At 39.2% G+C, this 19,178-nt stretch overlaps 2 protein-coding genes across 2 annotated transcripts; one reads left to right on the plus strand and one right to left on the minus strand.

Moving 5' to 3' along the window:
* Positions 1-6,980: 6,980 nt before the first annotated feature.
* On the minus strand, positions 6,981-10,354 carry LOC112012541 (putative pentatricopeptide repeat-containing protein At5g06400, mitochondrial). Its single transcript, XM_065763706.1, has one exon. The coding sequence runs from the start codon at positions 10,207-10,209 to the stop codon at positions 7,054-7,056; it is 3,156 nt and encodes a 1,051-aa protein (XP_065619778.1). The 5' UTR covers positions 10,210-10,354; the 3' UTR covers positions 6,981-7,053.
* A 27-nt stretch (positions 10,355-10,381) lies between these two features.
* LOC112012539 (fra a 1-associated protein) lies at positions 10,382-17,480 on the plus strand. Its single transcript, XM_024044914.2, has 2 exons — positions 10,382-10,654; positions 16,752-17,480. Exons 1-2 carry the CDS (start codon positions 10,449-10,451, stop codon positions 17,140-17,142), a joined length of 597 nt encoding a protein of 198 aa, XP_023900682.2. The 5' UTR covers positions 10,382-10,448; the 3' UTR covers positions 17,143-17,480.
* Positions 17,481-19,178: the final 1,698 nt, after the last annotated feature.

Genomic DNA, 19,178 nt, shown 5'->3' on the forward strand with positions numbered 1-19,178 from the left:
CGTTTTGATCTTAGAGCTAATTTTTGTTGTAACACTGAACGAGCTAAAAAAAAAACTGTGGCAGACTGGACACATGCAGGAGCAAAAAGAGATGTACCTCCAATTCGGGTTCCTCAAGCATAAGGGGATGGGCGGCTGACGTGTCCTCCTTCTGCTTAGACTGCAAAAGCGAAAGGGATGAGAAAAGGAGTCAAGGAAAAGTCAGGCAGATTCAGAGTAGGTCAGAAAAGAAGAAGAAAGTGTATATCTATACATGTACTTAGAAGACAAAGCAAGAAAAGGTGTTTAGGAACTTACTCTTCGCTGAGCAGCAGATATAGGACGGGGAGTTGTCTTCCTTTTGCTGCCTCGTGTTCTGCTGGCAGGAGTAGCACTCACAGGAGGCTGAAGAGCGGCAGACTTGGACTTGCTGACAGATTTAAGCTTGGCAGGAGTTTTCTTGGCCGGCGCAGGAATGTTGACCACTTTAACCTTCTTTTTCCAACCTGAAGGGTAATCACCGGTGTGCCAATACCATCCACTCTTCTCTTCGTCCCACTCGAAGATAGCAGATCGGTTCTGTTTCCTAGCATAGGCCAACACGGACTTAGAAGGAAGGAGTAACCTAGGATTGGGGGAGATAACCATACTGAGTCCCTCAGGAGGTATAAGAGAGAAACCACGACTACCAGCCAACTCTGCATCTAACGAGTTCATAACAAGCTGCCAATAGAGGTGCATAGCAGCGGTGCAAAGACCTTCTCTCGAAGAACCAGCAACTGTGACCGCACTAAAACGCTCTCTCCAAAAATCGAAAGCAGTGTGTCGCAGAAAGGGCCTAGTCGAAGTAGGAGACTCTGCGAGGAAGGAGAGGTCATCAGGGATATCTTGGTCCAGGCCAAACTGTCTCCTCACTCGGTTGGCAGGGTAATGAACGAACCTGACACCCTCATCTGCCAGATAGGGCAGCCATCCAGGATTAGTGGCAGCCAAATATGTGATGCCTGTCTCATCGAAGCCAGTCAGCGGGGTAGTAGTACCAATGGTATCAACAAACAGACCCATTACCGAATCAGCACAAGTATAACCAGGACGCAACTGTCTATAAGCTCTCCAGGAAAAACCAACACCCTCATCAAAGGACTCAACGACAGGATAATCGATGGGCTTCAAACCAGACCAACGAAAAGCTAAAGGAAAATCGAGCTCAACCTGCCACAAAAGTCAGTAATGGCCCGCGGACAAGATTGGTACTTCTCTTTAGCAAATCTGACAGGCCTACACTTCGCCAAATATTGTGCACAACGCTCAAACAACAACTGCTGCAGAATAGTGCTGTGTACAGAGGAAGCAACTATGTGGCAGGAACCGGCCTGACTCTCATCACTCCGCAGGATATCTAGTTGCACATATAAATGCCCCAGGAACATGGGGGCTAGCGGCAGACTCACCCCAGCAGATATTTTAATGGCCAAACGAAAATACAACGGCTTTATGGCGTAATGGGGATGGGACCCAAAGACAAACTTACAAAGCCAAAAAGCAATAAAGGCAGCACGACGAGCAACAGCAGAAAACTTGGAAGAAGAACTAACCCAATAAGACAGCTTAGCGTTTCCGGTCATCCTCTTCTTCAACTCCGCTTCAATATCATCTTCTTCTGGGGAAAGCTCAATAGCGGTAGGATTAGCATCCCCGAGAATAGGCAAAAGAAGCTGATTGGCCACGTCCTCGAGAGTGACTATAACTTCGCCGTAAGAGAAGAAAAATGCATGAGTGGTGGAACACCATCGGCGAACTAAATGGCGAAGATTGTAGAGGTCTCAGAAGTTGGAAAGGCTTCTGGAAAGAACGACGGCCTTTAGAACACCGGCCCGCTGAAGCAAACCCATGAACTGCATATCCGATAACTCACTGTCAACCCACTATTTCCAACCCAAGGCGGTGCCAGACCCAAACTCAAAATGAATAGGCACAGGAAGGGCGACGCCTTGACGGATGACCAAATCAGAGATGGAGGAAGACACCGGAGCCCAAGAAACGTCAGGGTTTTGCCGGCAAAGAACGAGCCACACACGGCCTGGTGGCGGTAGTACATAATCACCAGGAGCCCGAGGAAAGTGAGGGCTAGGATGGTACCAAGGGTCAATAAGAGGGGCACACTCGCTGTTTGGGTCGCGCCGCTCTTCCTCCTCTTCGGAATGGTCCGAATCGGAGCGCACATCCTCCTCTTCTACTTCTGATTCCACCGGAGGATCTGCGGCTACACTTTTCCCTTTACGGCGGGAAGAAGCTGGAGTTTTCACCGGCGCCATGGTGTAAGGATTTGAACGGAGCAAGGGAGAGAGGGGTGTTCGAGAAGAAGATGATGATGAGGAAAGGAAAGTATTTTGAAATAAAAGGAGTTTGTGTCTGCGTTGGGAAGGGATTCTTCTCTTAAATACCTAAGTTATTAAGGCTGGCGCGAAGAGAGGTGACGGGTTGGCCATTGAGAAAAGAACGAAATTAATGAGGCAGCAGTTATGTTTTAAAGCAACTACCATTTTGGGAAATCCGAAGAGTTATCACTGTTCACGGTAAGAGAGAAAAAAAAAAAAAATATATATATATATATATGTATATATATATCTCTGCAGGAAGGAGTTTGTGGTTTCAAAAAGCCCGCGAAGGAAAAGAAAAAGTGGGAAAAGACAAAAGGGTCCTTCATTCACATATGAACCACAAGAACGCTCCATATGTTCAGGGGGCTAAATGTTGAGGGTCATTTCTGTAAAGCCAAGCCCAACCCAACAAAACAGGCAATAAAGGTGGCAAGCATGAAATAAAACTGTTAGGCCCAAGCGGCAGGAAAGGTAGGACACAGGCCCATAATATGAATAAATGGGTCTTGAGGAAGCAAGTGGGCCCAATGGGCCCGGAAAGTAAGAAAAGGCACCCATGGGCAACGTATGTTATGAAAAAGTAAGAATGGGCCGCAGCAGGCCCAAAGCAATGTAAACAAAGAAAGTAGGGGATAATGGCAAGCCCATGAACCCCAAGGATGAGAAGGAGGAAATTGGGCCGAGGAAGTCCAATTGAGTTAGTAAATGCCCATGGGATACAAAATTAGTAAATGGACCAAGGGAGTCCAAAAGAAGTAAAAGGGCCAGATAAGCCCAAGTGAAAAGAGAGGGACGCTGAAGCCCACGAGCAATGACACCAGTGGCCATATTAAGCCACTGAGGGAAAGAAAGGAACGGCAGGCCTGAAAAGAGGCCTAGTAGGAACAAATTACCACAGCAAGAAAGGCCAAACAACACGATGGGAAAAGAATTAGGTTGAAAAGGAACACAAGGCCCAGTACACGGCAAAGCCCAGGCCTTATGGGGATAGGAAATCAGAGCAGCAACTCGTGGGAAGCCAGAAGCGGACATCAGGCAAATGCAAGCAATGTCTTCAGCCCATGGCAGATGCATGAAGAGCAAGCAGCCTTCAGACGTAAACCACGCGCAAGGCCCAGACACCACCAGCCTGTACCCAGCCAATATAAGGCATGGTAGGGTCATGGGTCAGAGGTAAGAGGGCATGGTTTGGAGGTGGGGAGAGGGGAAGACCTGTTTTGAGGTCCCTACTCAGACTCTTTTGGGGAGTACGTCCTGCTGGGATGGCATATCACCCAAAAGAGGCAAGGCTGAGTGGGGACCAATAGGTGTATGCCATGAGAGATAGGAGAGAGAAACATCACCGCAGCAGGACAAGGTGCCGCGGCGCACTAACAGACAAATCGTTGTCTGTGTCTGTGGCAGAGGGGCTCGCAGACAGCAGTAAGGGTCTGCGAGTGCGCCCAGACCAGATAAAAAACGGTTAGAGGGTAGAATAGTAAAGAATCGACCTCGGCAGGCTCTATAAAAGGGCGCCTCTACCATGTGTAAAAAAAAAAAAAAGGTCAGGAGGTACGGGAGCAATACTATGCAACTTAAAAAAAGGAATACTCTATAACTTGCTTAGAAAAACAGAGAAAGATAATACTAAAAACGATAAAAGTGGAAAATCACTAAGAAAGGACTAGGAAAGAAAGAGCAAAAGAGAGAAAAAACGGAGCAAGTGAGAGTGGCATGCACCGATAGGCCCCTTCCCTTCTCTCCATCTCGAATCACTACTCTCTTCTACAGTTATTTTGAGAAGTCCCCATTCAAGCCCGCCTCTCTCAAACCTATTAACTTCCACGGCAGGAATCCCGTTTTCCTTTCCTCGGAGGTTAATCGCGTTAAGAAGGGGCGTTCTTTCTCTTTGGCCTTACTCCTGCGGGCCAAAACTGAATTTATTTACATAAACTGTGGATTAAATTTTCATTACTATTTGCCCTTACTGTTCATTTGTCAAAGATTGTTGAATGTTATTGTAGTTTGGTCATTTCTTGTTAAAAGAACTATCTGGTCATTCCAGAACATATGATTTTGTTTTGTCAATTGTATCTGCCTGCCGCAAGCTCTTCTCTGGAACAGCTCAGTCTGCGGTAAGTACTCTCCTGGCAGACGAGGCATAGTTCGCGCACAAACCAGCCAAGTTGAGTTCTAGTTGGCCCGGTCTCGACTCCTGCAACCCAGAACACTTGGGCCTACATTCACAAAGGGCCAGCCCGGCCCAACATAGCAAAAAAGGCCCCTACATTAAGTACAAAAACCAAAGAGTCTAGAATAAATTAATCGTAAAAAAAAAAAAAAAAAAGTGCTTCACAATAATTAAAAATAAAAAAATGGATAATTTACATTTTATGCCTAATAAGAGCATCACCATTAGGTGTGTAAAATGCCAAATATTTGGCATTTGGCACACCAAACACCAAAAATCCTCCCTCATGAGGCGTGTCAAATGCCAAAACATTTGGCACATATGAACAGTGACGTTTCAAAGATGGCATGGTATAGACAGAAATGGTATATGAAAATATTAATTTTTTAAATAATTTTCTCTCTCCTCTCTATCATTTTATCTCCTTTTTTTTTTTGGTATGCCTCACTTTCTCTCAGCCCTTCTCTCTCCCCTCTCTCTTTGTATCTCAGCCTCTCTCACAATCCACCATAGTGATCTCTCCACTCGCCGCCTTGCCTCTGCCGCTCACCAGCAGCTCACCTACTCCACTCGCCAAGCAACTCACCTCCTCCACTCGCCAAGCAACTCGCCTCTCCTCCGACGCCAACGCCACTCACCTCCACCGATGCCGCGCGCCAAGCAACTTGCTTTGCCTACGCCGATGCTGCTCCAAGCAACCTACCTTCACCAAAATCTACCCGATCTCACTAAAATCCGCCGAAATCCTTACAATTTTTTTTAAAAAGTTAATAAAATATAAAAATGATTATTAATAGTACTTAAATTATATATGTAAGAATTATATTATATATTTTATTGTATATTTTTAAGTGTATTCATGCATATTCATGAGATTACAAGTTAGTTATGCATAAAAAGACAACGGAACCCGCCAAGCAAATTGCCAAAAGAATCAAAGCCATGGAAAAGCTGACTCACTGGCCGTGAAGTTGCTGAAGGGGGCTGAAAGTCAAAAAGTGAAACACTTTTTTTTTTTTTTTTTAAATAAATTGAAAAAAAAAAATTTATGGGCCAAGCTTGGGTAATATCCAAACCCAACCCGATTATCATTTATAAACTAGGTATTACCCTAAACTTTTGGATTGGTTATCCATTACTTAATGGATTTGGCCATCCCTAACTGCATGAGTGTGAAGCCCACCAAACGTGAGAGAGGCATAACATAAAACTGATAAAAGTGTAAAACCCTCTCATGATTGAAGTAAGAGAAGGTATATAGTGTTTTCGCTCCATATAGCATCACACTCACAATGTATAAAGGCCCCCACACACCGTGAGTGTGATGCTGTATGTAACAAAAACATAATATACTTTCACGCTTACACGCCAGCCCAACCCCCAACATGAAATCAGGTTCATGAGGAAGGTGTTTCATAATAACCGTCACATGCTGTGAGTCTGTGACCTTACAGACAATCTTAACTAGCGCACAAAGCTTTAGTAAATTTAGAGTTGTATCCTGAAGGACCCGAATAAAAGTTGAATTAAATTAAAGCCCCAAAAAAAAGAAAAAATAAAAAGGAAAGAATAGTTGTTAAAACAAAATTAAAACAAATACTTACAAAAAGTACTTAAAATAGATTATGTTAAGAACTTGCGTTTTGATCTTAGAGCTAATTTTTGTTGTAACACTGAACGAGCTAAATCTTGCTTCCCTTCCCTGTTTAGCCCGTAAAAAACTTCTCGAAAATTAACAGTACTAGGAGTGATCCCATTACTTGCCATTTCAGATATAAGCTGCATGGCCTCTTCAGAACTATTTGCCTTACAGAGAGAGGTAATAAACATTGAATAAGTTTTAAAATCAGGCAAAGGCCCTTTTAATTTCATACGATGGAAGATATTCCAAGCATCAGAAACCTTCCCCATGTTTTTTTTTTTTAAATAAATTGAAAAAAAAAAATTTATGGGCCAAGCTTGGGTAATATCCAAACCCAACCCGATTATCATTTATAAACTAGGTATTACCCTAAACTTTTGGATTGGTTATCCATTACTTAATGGATTTGGCCATCCCTAACTGCATGAGTGTGAAGCCCACCAAACGTGAGAGAGGCATAACATAAAACTGATAAAAGTGTAAAACCCTCTCATGATTGAAGTAAGAGAAGGTATATAGTGTTTTCGCTCCATATAGCATCACACTCACAATGTATAAAGGCCCCCACACACCGTGAGTGTGATGCTGTATGTAACAAAAACATAATATACTTTCACGCTTACACGCCAGCCCAACCCCCAACATGAAATCAGGTTCATGAGGAAGGTGTTTCATAATAACCGTCACATGCTGTGAGTCTGTGACCTTACAGACAATCTTAACTAGCGCACAAAGCTTTAGTAAATTTAGAGTTGTATCCTGAAGGACCCGAATAAAAGTTGAATTAAATTAAAGCCCCAAAAAAAAGAAAAAATAAAAAGAAAAGAATAGTTGTTAAAACAAAATTAAAACAAATACTTACAAAAAATACTTAAAATAGATTATGTTAAGAACTTGCGTTTTGATCTTAGAGCTAATTTTTGTTGTAACACTGAACGAGCTAAATCTTGCTTCCCTTCCCTGTTTAGCCCGTAAAAAACTTCTCGAAAATTAACAGTACTAGGAGTGATCCCATTACTTGCCATTTCAGATATAAGCTGCATGGCCTCTTCAGAACTATTTGCCTTACAGAGAGAGGTAATAAACATTGAATAAGTTTTAAAATCAGGCAAAGGCCCTTTTAATTTCATACGATGGAAGATATTCCAAGCATCAGAAACCTTCCCCATGTTCATGTAACCACGTATCAATTCTGAATAAGTAACAATAGTTGGTTGGCAACCTTCTTGTTGCATTTTCTGAAAAACTTCCAGAGCTCTTTCTATCTGCTTCGCCTTCAGGAAATGAGCCATTAAAGATGTATAAACGTGGACAGTCGGATTAATCCCCGCCTGCCTCATAGAATCCACCTTAGTCATTGCCTCTTCCATGCGTCCCTTTTGTAGTAGTCCATGAACAAGACTTCCATAAGTGTACTGATCCAATGTAGATCCTTCTGCCCCAACCTCATCCACCAATGCTTGAGCTTCTTCCAGCTTCCCAGCTCGACAAAGAGCCCTAATGTACATGGAATGACTAAGTGGAATTGTAAAACCAACCTTAAGGAGAGAATCTGTGCATTTTTTAGCATCCAACAGCCTACCCACTTTACATAAGCAACCAACATAAGCTTCAACCAGTTCTTTGTCAGGGATATGTCCTGCACGAATCATCTCATCAAATATTTTAACGGCTTCATCCACCTTCCTACCTTTCCTACTACAAAGATTTATAATCAAATACTTGTATGTACTGCCAGTTGGGTTACAACCATTAGCTTTCATCTCCCCAAATATATTCAAAGCAATCTCGGTCAGACCAGCACGACCATATTGCATAATCATGATTGTCCATGTATCTGATGTTATTGAGTAACCTCTTCTTCGCATTTCATAGAAGAGGTTTCTCATGTGCTTGAAATCTTTTCCACGTCCAGCAATTTTAATGGCCATGTTGTAGGTCTCTGTAGTGTGGCTAAAACCAGCTTGTTTTCCTACCCATGAGAAAAAGTGTAATGCTGCAGAACCATGCATATTGCAGTTATGCAAAATCTCCACAACAAGATCTGGTGTGAACTGAATATTGCATTTCTCCAAAGCTTCTTGAATTAAGCACCAATCTGTCGAGGATGACAAAATCCTACAAATTTCTTGCAAATCATGCTCATCATAATTCCTTGGAAGTGGCTCTACCAAGTGACAATCCATTCTTACTGCCTCTGATTGGTTAGAGTTTAACTCCATATTGAGCTCTTGCTCTTTGGATGCATCAGTACGAGGTGACTCACCTTCTTGAGGGTAAAGCTCATGGATTCTCTGCATTTGCTTTATTTTTTCAATACTACCTACATCTCCCTTTTTCTCCATGTAAGATATAACCCAATCAAATATTTCATCTTGAACATCTATCTTGGATGCCCGCATTTCATTCAAAACATTGAAAATCTCATCTGTCTTAGAAATCTTACAGAGCTCCTTAATGAATACTGAAAAAGATTTCCAAGTGGGCCTGATGCCCATGTCTTCCATGCTCTTAAAAACTTTCCATGCTTCAGATATACGGTTTTGGCTGATGTGACCAGCAACCATGGCTGTGATTGCCACAGTATCTGGCTCCACTCCTCTTTCCAGCATCTCATCATATAGCATGCAGCCTTTTTCATACTCACCCAGCCTGAAGAGACGCTGCATCAGCTCTGTATAGGTAGAGGTCATAGGCAAATGCTCTGACTCTTTCATGCTTTGAAACATCTCAAGTGCCTTAGAAACATCATTTCTCCTTAAATACCCATTGATGATAATCCCATAAACCTTCCCATCAATAAGTTGTTTTTTCTTCATAATATCAATAATTTCCAAAGCATCCGCAATCCTACCAGCCCTACACAGTCCTTTCACCAAGGTCTCAAAGTATTCAGCATCAATTGTTACATCTTTATTTTTGAGGTCACGAATCCATTCTAAAGCTTCTCTTATTCTCCCAGAAATGCACAAACTTTTCAGCACATATCCATAAACAATGTGTTCTGGAGTCTGACAAACTCTCATCATGTCTTCTGCAACTGAGTGAATAGCACCCATATCTCCTAATCTTGCTAAGCAATTCATTATCATCTTATACAAATTCATATCAATCACCATCTCCTTCTTTACCATCTCCTTGTAGAATTCTATCACAATGTCATCTTTTCCAGCTGCACAAAGAGCACGCATCATCTTTTTGTAAACCTGCACGTCTGGTTCACAACCACACTTCCTCATATTATTAAAGACCAGCAAGGCTTTGCTAATTAACTTTGCATTCCCATATATGGAGATAAGAATGGTCCAAGTCTTAATATCCTTCTCACAAAAGTGCTTCTCCATTTCCTCCACTAACTTCTCCACCAACTGAAATTCTCCAGCTTCCCCAGCTATGAACAACATGGTATTGTAAATCCTAGTTGTATGACGAAATCCATCTCGGAGCTTCACCCAATTGAAGAACCTTAATGCCAAACCTGGCACTTTAAAGCACCTTTTCAACACTTTCTCAACAACCTCTGAATCAAACCCAACACCCAGATTTTCTAACCGCTCCTCCATCGAAACCACACCATTTTCTGCCCGAACAATCTCGGTAATCTTATGAACGTCGATGCTAACATCATTACCACCCAAAATTCCCATCTGGGTATCCTCCAAACTCAATACATTGTCCTTCTCTTGCAATACACTCTCCTCGGCATTTCTACAAACACCTTGTGTGCAATCTGGGAATTCTTCCTTTACCCCCTTAACTTCTCCGGATATCAAGTTCCCAGATTGGTTTTTCCCAGTGGTGAAATTATCACCACCTAAAATCTCAGTAATCTCATTGAAAAGTAAGCCATATGTACTACTAGTACTAGTTTCTGCTTGATTCTTCAAGTGGGTGTCTTGGGTTTTCTTCAACCGTTTAGAAGACCTGGAAAAGCTTGAATAAGAACAAAACTGAAATTCTGAAAGCTGAGAATGAGAAAGCTTGTTGCTTGATCTTAAACACAAGGAGTGGAGCTTCATCAAATTCCTCAAACTCATGGCGTGCTTTGTAGAAAAAAGTCAACTTTTTGCTGTTCAAGCTGAAGCTTACGCTAAAAGCTTGTTTAATTGTCATGGGTCTTAAAATTGGGCCATGTTTCTCTTCTGGGCCATGAACTTGGGCCCAAAGAAAATATTCCCACCTACTATCTCTATATATGTAGAAACAAAAACCGACAAGAATTGTGTGGAAGATTTTACGTGGAAGCGAAGCGAAGTTGATCGAAGAATTTGGAAGAATGGGATGGGTGTGGAAGGACGACGAACCAGACGAGAGCAATTCATCGGCCGGAGACGTCAGTGATAGCTGGAACCCTAGGTCCGGCGACCGGTGTTCCACCAGGAAGGTGGTGAAGTCGCAGTGCAGAACGGAGGAGGTGGAGCCCGGAAAGTTCATCAGAAAGTGCGAGAAAACTGAGGAGCTTCTCAGGGAATGCGTTGGCAAGTACGTTTCTATCTTTATATATGTGTATTTGGGCTTTGTTTGGTTTCTAAGAAAATTTTAGTGACTAGCTAAGGGCTTTGTTTGGATTTTTTTTATTGTTTGGGATTGTGGTGAACCAATACTAGTGCATTTGGCTATGGTTTATATTTATTTATTTATTTATATATATCTATTTTTTTTAATTATGTGATTTTAGTGATAAGTTTTGGTATGTGAGGTGTTTGATTGAGTGCTTGTTTTGTTGTTTCTTTCTCAATTTCTTCATTTGACTGAATACTTTTGAACAGTTAATTTCTATTTAAACATTATTTTTCTGTTAGATATTAGGTTAATTGCCATTTTTGTTTCTAAAGTTTTACTTTTGTTATTTTCATCCCTAAAGGCTAAAAGTTCACATTTGATTCCAAATTTGTTAATCAAGAAAAAAAAAAGGTTTTATAAGTACAAAGAAGCTATTAAAATTTCTTTTAGATAAAAAATAATAATAATTTTTATTCGAAAAAAATATAACAATAAATTAAAGCTCCATGAATGATAAGTTAGCTAGAAAAAGAAATAGATATTGTATGAAACAAACATTAAAAGTTAAAACCTCCAAAATTTTTTTTGGGAAAATAATGTTTGATCTAATTGGGGGAAAAAGTATAAATAAAACCCAAACAAATCATACCTTGATCACCCATGAAATGTAATTTTTCTTGGGATAAGTAGTTGGAAATGTAGATTTTTATTTTTATTTTTTTGGAATACTGCACGTGTATCTTATAGGTTTTGAACCCACAACTTCATCCTCTAACCTTTTATTATGGGAGAAGGAAGTGCTAACTGAGTTATAGTTCATTTCCATTTAATTGGAAATGGCAGATTTTAGATAGTTGGACTGCCAAAAGAAATCTAAGAGAGTAATTTTCAAAATGGGAATTATGAGGAAATCTGAAAATTATGTAATTTGTGGAAAAGAGAAATGGAGTTAGTTTTTTTAGTAGGAAGCCACCGTTCCATATTTATTTATATGTTTATTAATTTGTACACATTGGACCCAAGACCTCACCCTTCACCTAGGTCGCGTCAGTTGAGCTAAGGCTCATTGGCAGGAAATCACCATTCCTTATGCTTGGTGTGCTTTTGGATGTAACAGCTTTTTGTTGATTGCTATTGGCTGAAAGTTGGTTGAAGTATAGTTGTATACTTGTATCTAAAAAATAAAGTGAGGCTTTAAAAGGTTGCATATAAGTAAATAAGTTAAAATGCTGAAAAAAAAATTAATCATAAATTTGTTTTTGGTAGTTTTCTTGATATTTACCGTTGGTGAGGCTTTTGGTTGAACTATAGATTAATCATAACTTCCTGATTTGTTATCCATCATACAAGTTATATATTACAAAGTGGTCAGCTCTATTCCTTTATTTTGCTTCAAAACTGAATAATATTATATTGAACTACTTCAGCATTAAACCTGTGTCTTTAATTTGCTGTCAATCTGCCATTATCTTATTTCTAGAACCATTATAAATCCCGTATATGTACTCTTCCATGGTTGCTCCAAATTTTGTTGAATGTTACTTCTCTTTCTTCCTAAAGTTACTTGAAATCTTTTTGCAAGAATATGTCACTCTTTCAACCTATTTTCACGGTATATGCCCCACCCCCCCCCCCCCCCCCAAAAAAAAAAAAAAAAAAATCATGGTATAACTTATACTGTTTAATCATGCTTCCCTTTCATCTAATAGGATAGATTGCTTATGCTAATATTTTGTTGTTCTGTTTCAAACTTATACTGTTTCTTAAATATGATCAGAAAATAAAAGAAATAAACATGTACCATTGTAATATTTCTAGAAAAAAATCCTCTAAGCACGTGCGTTGGCGCGTATAATGAGGCTAATTGATAATGATGACGATGATGTTTTATTCATCATCATCAAATTTTTTTTTTTTTTGGTAGGAAAGAAGCAAGTATATTCAATAAACTGCTAAATGCAAATAAGCACTAGCAAAACAAATGAACAAGAAAAGGAACAACATAAGAGAAGAAAAACATTAAGAACAAAGAAGAAGAGAGCTAAGGGAGAGCGGGAGAGAATCACTAGATGTGAGTCTCCAAGCCCTAGCATCAAAAAGGGAACCAAAAAAGAGAGTGAGCATTTGGTCATCAAATCTATCCAAATCCTCAAAAGTTCGCCGATTGCGTTCCCTCCAAATACACCACAACAGACACAATGGAATTAAATTCCAAATGTGAGATGAACGCTTCTCCAACCAATTCCACCAGCTAAATAGGAGATTTGACACCGTACTAGAGGGGACCCATGAAATCCCAAAGTTCTATAGACAAAGCACCACAGCCAATAAGCCTTTCCACGATGTAACAAGTAATCCACTGTCTCCCCGCAGTACCGACACATAATACACCAATCAACAAAGTCGTAGCCTTTAAGCCTCAAATTATCTCCTGTGAGAATCTTATCCCATGCCGCTGTCCAAACAAAGAAAGAGACACACTAGGGTGCCTAAACCTTCCAAATACCTTTCTATGGAAAGACAATGGAGGAAGAACCATGAAGCTTGTGATAAAAGGAGCGGATAGTAAAATCCCCATTCTTTGTCAATTTCCATCTCATACGATCACCCTCAATTACAAGGGGTTGATTGGATGCCAGGAATCGAAAGAAATCAACCACCACATCTGCCTCCCAATCATTAGGACCACGGATGAAGTGAGCATCCCAAGTTCTCCTAATCCCCTCTCCTTGGCACAACAAAGATGATTCTATAGAATCTTCTTTGTTTGCAGCAAAAGTGTACAAGATTGGAAAAGCCAACTGGAGAGGAAGGTCTCCACACCATCTGTTCGTCTAGAATTTCACTCTATTCCCTGCCCAAACCTTAAAGTGGACATTTTTGCGAAACATTTCCCAACCCATCCGAATACTTCTCCACAGACCACACCTATGAGCACCCCTTCCCAACTTAGAGATCCATCCCCCCCATTCTTTCCCAAATTTCGAAGATACCACCCTCCTCCACAACCTATTTTCCTCAATCCCAAAATGCCAAAGCCACTTTCCACGTAAGGCTTTATTGAACGTGGTTAACTTCCTAATACCAAACCACCATTAGCCATAGGCATGCACACCTTATCCCAACCCAACAAATGTGTCTTAGAGTCACCCCACAAGAAGTCCATTTACAACATTTTTACAACAAATCATAAATGGTTAATTGTTATTGGTTTAAATTTGAAACTAACACTAAGATTATTTTTTTGCTCCAACAATAACAACCAGTAACAACTTGCCACTTAGGATTTGTTGTAAAAATGTTATAAAATTGTTGTAGACATATCATTTCTCTTTGACAAATACAACTTCTTCCAAGCTGCTAACTTTCTTTCAATTTTTTCTAATGTAGGGTTCCAACGGCATACTAAGATAAGTCATTGGCAGGGTCCTAACCCTACAACTCAATATCTCTGCCAAAGCATGCACATTATTTACCTCTCCTATAGAAACTATTTCGCTCTTAGCTATGTTAACCTTCAAACCGGTCACAGCCTGAAAACAAAGTAGCAACAATCGAATATGTAGGATTTACTCCACCGCTACCTCACAAAACAAAATGGTATCATCTACAAATAGCAAATGCGAAACACATTCCCCTTTGCCCCTCCTGCCATTTGCCATAAAACCACTAAGTAATCCTGCCTCCTCTATTCTCTTCACCATCCTACTAAACACTTCCATCATAATTAAAAATAACAAGGGAGACAGTGGATCCCCTTGTCTCAAACCTCTAGAGCTGCCAAAGAAATTAGCTGGAGACCCGTTAACTAACACCGAAAACTGCACTGTCGAGATACAAGTTCGAATCCAGCAACACCATTTCTCCCCCAAAGCCCATTTTCTTCATCAACTTCAGAAGTGCCTTCCAATTCACATTGTCATATGCTTTCTCAATATCTAACTTATATATCACCCCAGGAATCTTACGCTTTGTCTGGCTGTCCACACACTCATTGGCAATGAGAACTGAATCAAAGATTTGTCTACCTCCCACAAAACTATTTTGAGATTCAGATATCAGTTGATCTAACACCACTTTCAATTGATTTGCCAAAACCTTGGCCAAGATCTTTTACAAACTCCCCACTAAACTAATAGGTCTGAAATCTCAAATGTTAGAGGCATCATTTTTCTTAGGGATTAAAACTAAAAAGGTAGCATTTAGAGATTTCTCAAACTTACAGTACTGATAGAACTCTTCAAAAATTACTAAAACATCACTTTCTACCATTCTCTAGCGGTGATGGAAAAAGGCCATAGAAAAGCCATTTGGACCTGGAGCTTTATCCCCTTCCATATCTCTAACCACTTGAATTATCTCGTCCTTCTCAAATCTCCTCTCCATTCAGCCCCTCTCTACCTCCTCAATTTGATCAAACTTTAGACCTCCCAAAAAAGGTCTCCAATCTTCGGACTCTTGATATAGTGTTTTATAAAATTGAATTACTTGAGCAGCCACTTCTACACCTTCCTCATCATCATCATCATGATTATTATTATTATCATTATCATTATTATAAAATGCATCAAAATGAATGCAAAGCCAGAAACCTTTACATAATAATTTGTCCTTTCTAGTTTTGATTCTCAAACAGCACTTTTAAATTAGTGGTAGCCAAATGCTTAGATTATAGAATTATAGCCCATAATAGCTACCAAAAGAAAAACAAATTACATTAATGTTTTTCCAATGATATCCATTTGTCATGCTTGTACATTTAATCTCAAGTATAGTAACGGTTTTTGTTTGAAGTCTAGTTATTTAAAATTCTTTTTTACTTTGAAAAAAAATCTAGTTATTTTCCTATTTTGGAAAATTTCGATTTGCAAAGGGGGGGTAACTTGTAATATCAAAAAGCTTAATTTTTTAATTTCCAGGTATATTCAGAGTTCTCATTTTGGAAAACTTCTGTTTGTGAAGGGTAGCTTGTAATTTAAACCATTAGTGTTGGTGGAAATTTTTGCAGACACTATTGTTTTCTTTTAAAGCTCATAACTCAATTTGAAAACAATTATTGATTTATGAATTCAGTATTTAAGTAAAAGAACCTAATGTTCCATCTTAAATTGAGGTTTTCTACATCTTGTAATCTAGAAGGTTATGCTTGAGCTCTTGTCTCTATTCTTATGAGTTATTAATCAGCCAAGCATTCTTCTTATGGCCTGATTCAATCTCCTGGTCCTGTGGAAAGGCATATAATTAAATTGAGGCCTGTTTGATGGATTCCACTAAGTTCAACTTTCCTTTGAGCTCAGCTTTTTCTCTAATATGATTATATGTTTGTTTTGTATGGGTACATTTTATCTAATTTTTTATGAGGTTTTTCTGTTTATCTTCTACCTGATAGATGCATGAGAGTTTGATCAATTACTTTGTTTTACCCTTCTATAATTTTGTGTGTATGTTTTCCCCCAAAGTTTTAATTATCGTTTGTTTGTTTCACTTATCCAAAAAAATATTTGGTAAAGTACATTGCTTTATTCTTCTTCCTAAAAAAAAATTATAGTTATGATTAGAGTTAACAGACTTTAAGCTATGGTACTTTTTATATGTTATTGGTTCATATTTGTTTCCAAGTGAACAGTCTGCTTTTTATAAATTGTTGTTTTCTGTGCTTTTGAGATTTGTCACTCATTTGGGCATAGTTATTAGGTAGAATAGTAATCAGGTATATCATCTGATAGCGGATATATATACTCATTGGTTTTGGTTGCATTGGGGTCTTACATTAGTTTGGCATTGGTATGGGATTTTGGGCATGTTCTGTTTTTGTTTTGGTTTAAAAAAAATGTGGTTTTTGTATGATATTGCATGGCGGATGTGATTCTGTCCAAACTTCAGGTTGGTTTTATTCACTCTATGGGTTGGTTCTATTCTTTAAGGTTTGTAAACTTAATATAGCTCCATAAGAATATTGGAATTCCAATTAATGTGGTGGGGTACCAATGCAGCTGTGACAATTCAAGCAGTGGTCATAAGAGAATATATTCTGACTGGGAGGTTAGTCTCACACTTGCCTTAATTTTTTTATCAGGCCTGTTGAAGTGATGCAGTCCAACAAAGAATACACTGAAGATGATGTCACAGATGAGGTGCTTAAAGGGTCTCTCTCTTTTGGGTCATCAGAGCAGGGGGCATTGGACTTCCCTGGGTTACGGAGTGATATTGAAGCCATAGAACGTAGCTTCCTTGGTGGCCTCAACAGTTTCTTTGAAGCAGCCGAAGAGATGAAGAACGGTTTCTTTGGTGCGTTTGGGGGTTCAAGTCTGTTTGATGGGGAGCCTTCATCTTCACCGCCTATGAGGCGAGGGAAGCCTTCATCTTCACCGTCTATGAGACGAGGGATACCTATTGAGGATAAAGCCTTTCCAACTGAGACCGAATCAGGAAATGTTGATATTTCAGGATTGGCAAAAGATGTTTGAAGTACACCAACTGTGGATCATCAAGTTGCTGGTTGATGGTTTGTTAAAGAAAATAACCATAATAACTTAGCTTTTTATGTCCCTTTTTTTTTTTTTTTTCCTTATCATATAGCGTGTGTTTGCCTAACGCGTTTTGCAGCGTTAGGCACTGTTCACACATTTTAAGTTTTCAAATGCAGACCCATGGCACAGCGTTTTAAAGAAGTTAATCAAACGCAAACTTACAGCACAGTGTTTTCAGTTTTCAGCAAAATAAGCAGTATCCAAACGGACCTATATAGTACAGAAATTCATGTTACTATTGTGGAGCAGTGGTTGGTTTTTAAGCCTGTTTTAAAGTGATTATGGTCCTGGCATGCTGTTAGTTATAGTTTGACATCATTTTTCGTGTTAAAGTTGTGAATATGGGTGTGGTCTTTTTGCTGGATTCTTGGGTTTTGATCTATGAGTGGATAGCATCCAACCTTTCTCTTGTGCACGAATCAATTTGAATGGGGCAGATCTAACCCTTTGCCCACTATGATGTAGTTGTGTATGTATGGCTACGTATTTACACTTTTAGTTATGTTTGCATCAAATGATTTGATACCATTTGCTTCGTGGTGTCTTTGTTCTAGTTTGACATCATGTTCTTGCCTTTATTTGAAATTGGGTATGACTTGTGTTCAGTGGCCACTAGACGTGTTAGGATACGAACATGTGTTCAATTTTGTCCAAGATCGCATCGGGTCCAGTTGCACTGGCCACTGGACACAAGCTCCATACTTTGAAATTGGCTATTAACATTGTGCTGGATTATGGGGGGTACATAGGGCTGCAACAACCTTTAACTATACATGCACAGGGCTGCTAGGATATTTTGCTGAGTTATCTTGTCATTGCAGAGGTACGACTACAAATGAAGCAAGAAAAAAAAATGTCTAAACTTGTATGGATTATAAATTTGACTATAATTAGTTGGATTGAGTTTTGATTGGATTTTAGGCCCCAAGGCGGGCTAGTTTCTGTCAATAATTATCCTGCTGAATAGAGGATAGTACTCGAGGTTTGACCGGAATTTCACTTATACATATGGCCCACTGCGCTTAAAAAATTGTTTTTATTTTATTTTATATCACTGTGATATATCAGATTTCTCTCACAAAGGTGAGACTTCTAGTAAATTTCGCTTACAATAGTGCAAATTTCACAATCTTGTAAAAGAAATTTGATATATTGCCGTGATACCAATTACCTTATCATTTGAAAGGGATTTCTACCCTTAATGCTAGAATGAATTACAGAGAAACCTCATCCCAACAAAAGGTTAAAAAGAAAATTGATACTTGGTGCGTCTTGAAGTACTTAGTGGCATGCCTTAAAGTCTTGATAAATATTATTAATGTACCAGTAATGTACACGTTTGGAAATTGAATTTTCAACAAATTCACATACAACTACACCACTTATGACTTATCCAATGTTGACCAAACCAAAGGATGTCAAAAGCCAATCCCATGGAGGCACCAAATTGCCTCTGGACTCGGTAATACTCTTTGCTCTGGTGGAGAATCTATTCGAAGCATTCAAACTAGTAATAAAAATCCATTCCACTTTGATAGGTACAGCCTAACTTAGAAGACCAGTTTTAATTCCCCTATGCACGTTTCTCATGATTTTCAATTACCTAGTCATAGTAATAGATAAATACAAGTAAAAGGCTTCTAATCTCCAATTTTTCATTGTCAAATTCCATTTGAATTTCTGTAAAGTTTCATATGGTTTAATCATACTAAACTGGACATTAGGCTGTAGTGTGATGCACGCTTCTCATGACTTCCAATTGCCTAATCATAGTAATAGATAAATATAAGTAACCAATCTCCAATTTCTCATTGTAAAATTGGGCCATAGTGTAATGCACACTTTTCATGACTTACAATTGCTTAATCATAGTAATAGATAAATATAAGTGAAATACTTCTAATCTCCAATTTCTCATTGTCAAATTCTACTTGAATTTTTGTAAAGTTTCATATGGTTTAATCATTCCAAAC

The sequence above is a fragment of the Quercus suber genome, unplaced genomic scaffold (assembly GCF_002906115.3).
Source record: "Quercus suber isolate HL8 unplaced genomic scaffold, Cork oak 2.0 scaffold_520, whole genome shotgun sequence".
NCBI classification, from domain to species: Eukaryota; Viridiplantae; Streptophyta; class Magnoliopsida; order Fagales; family Fagaceae; genus Quercus; species Quercus suber.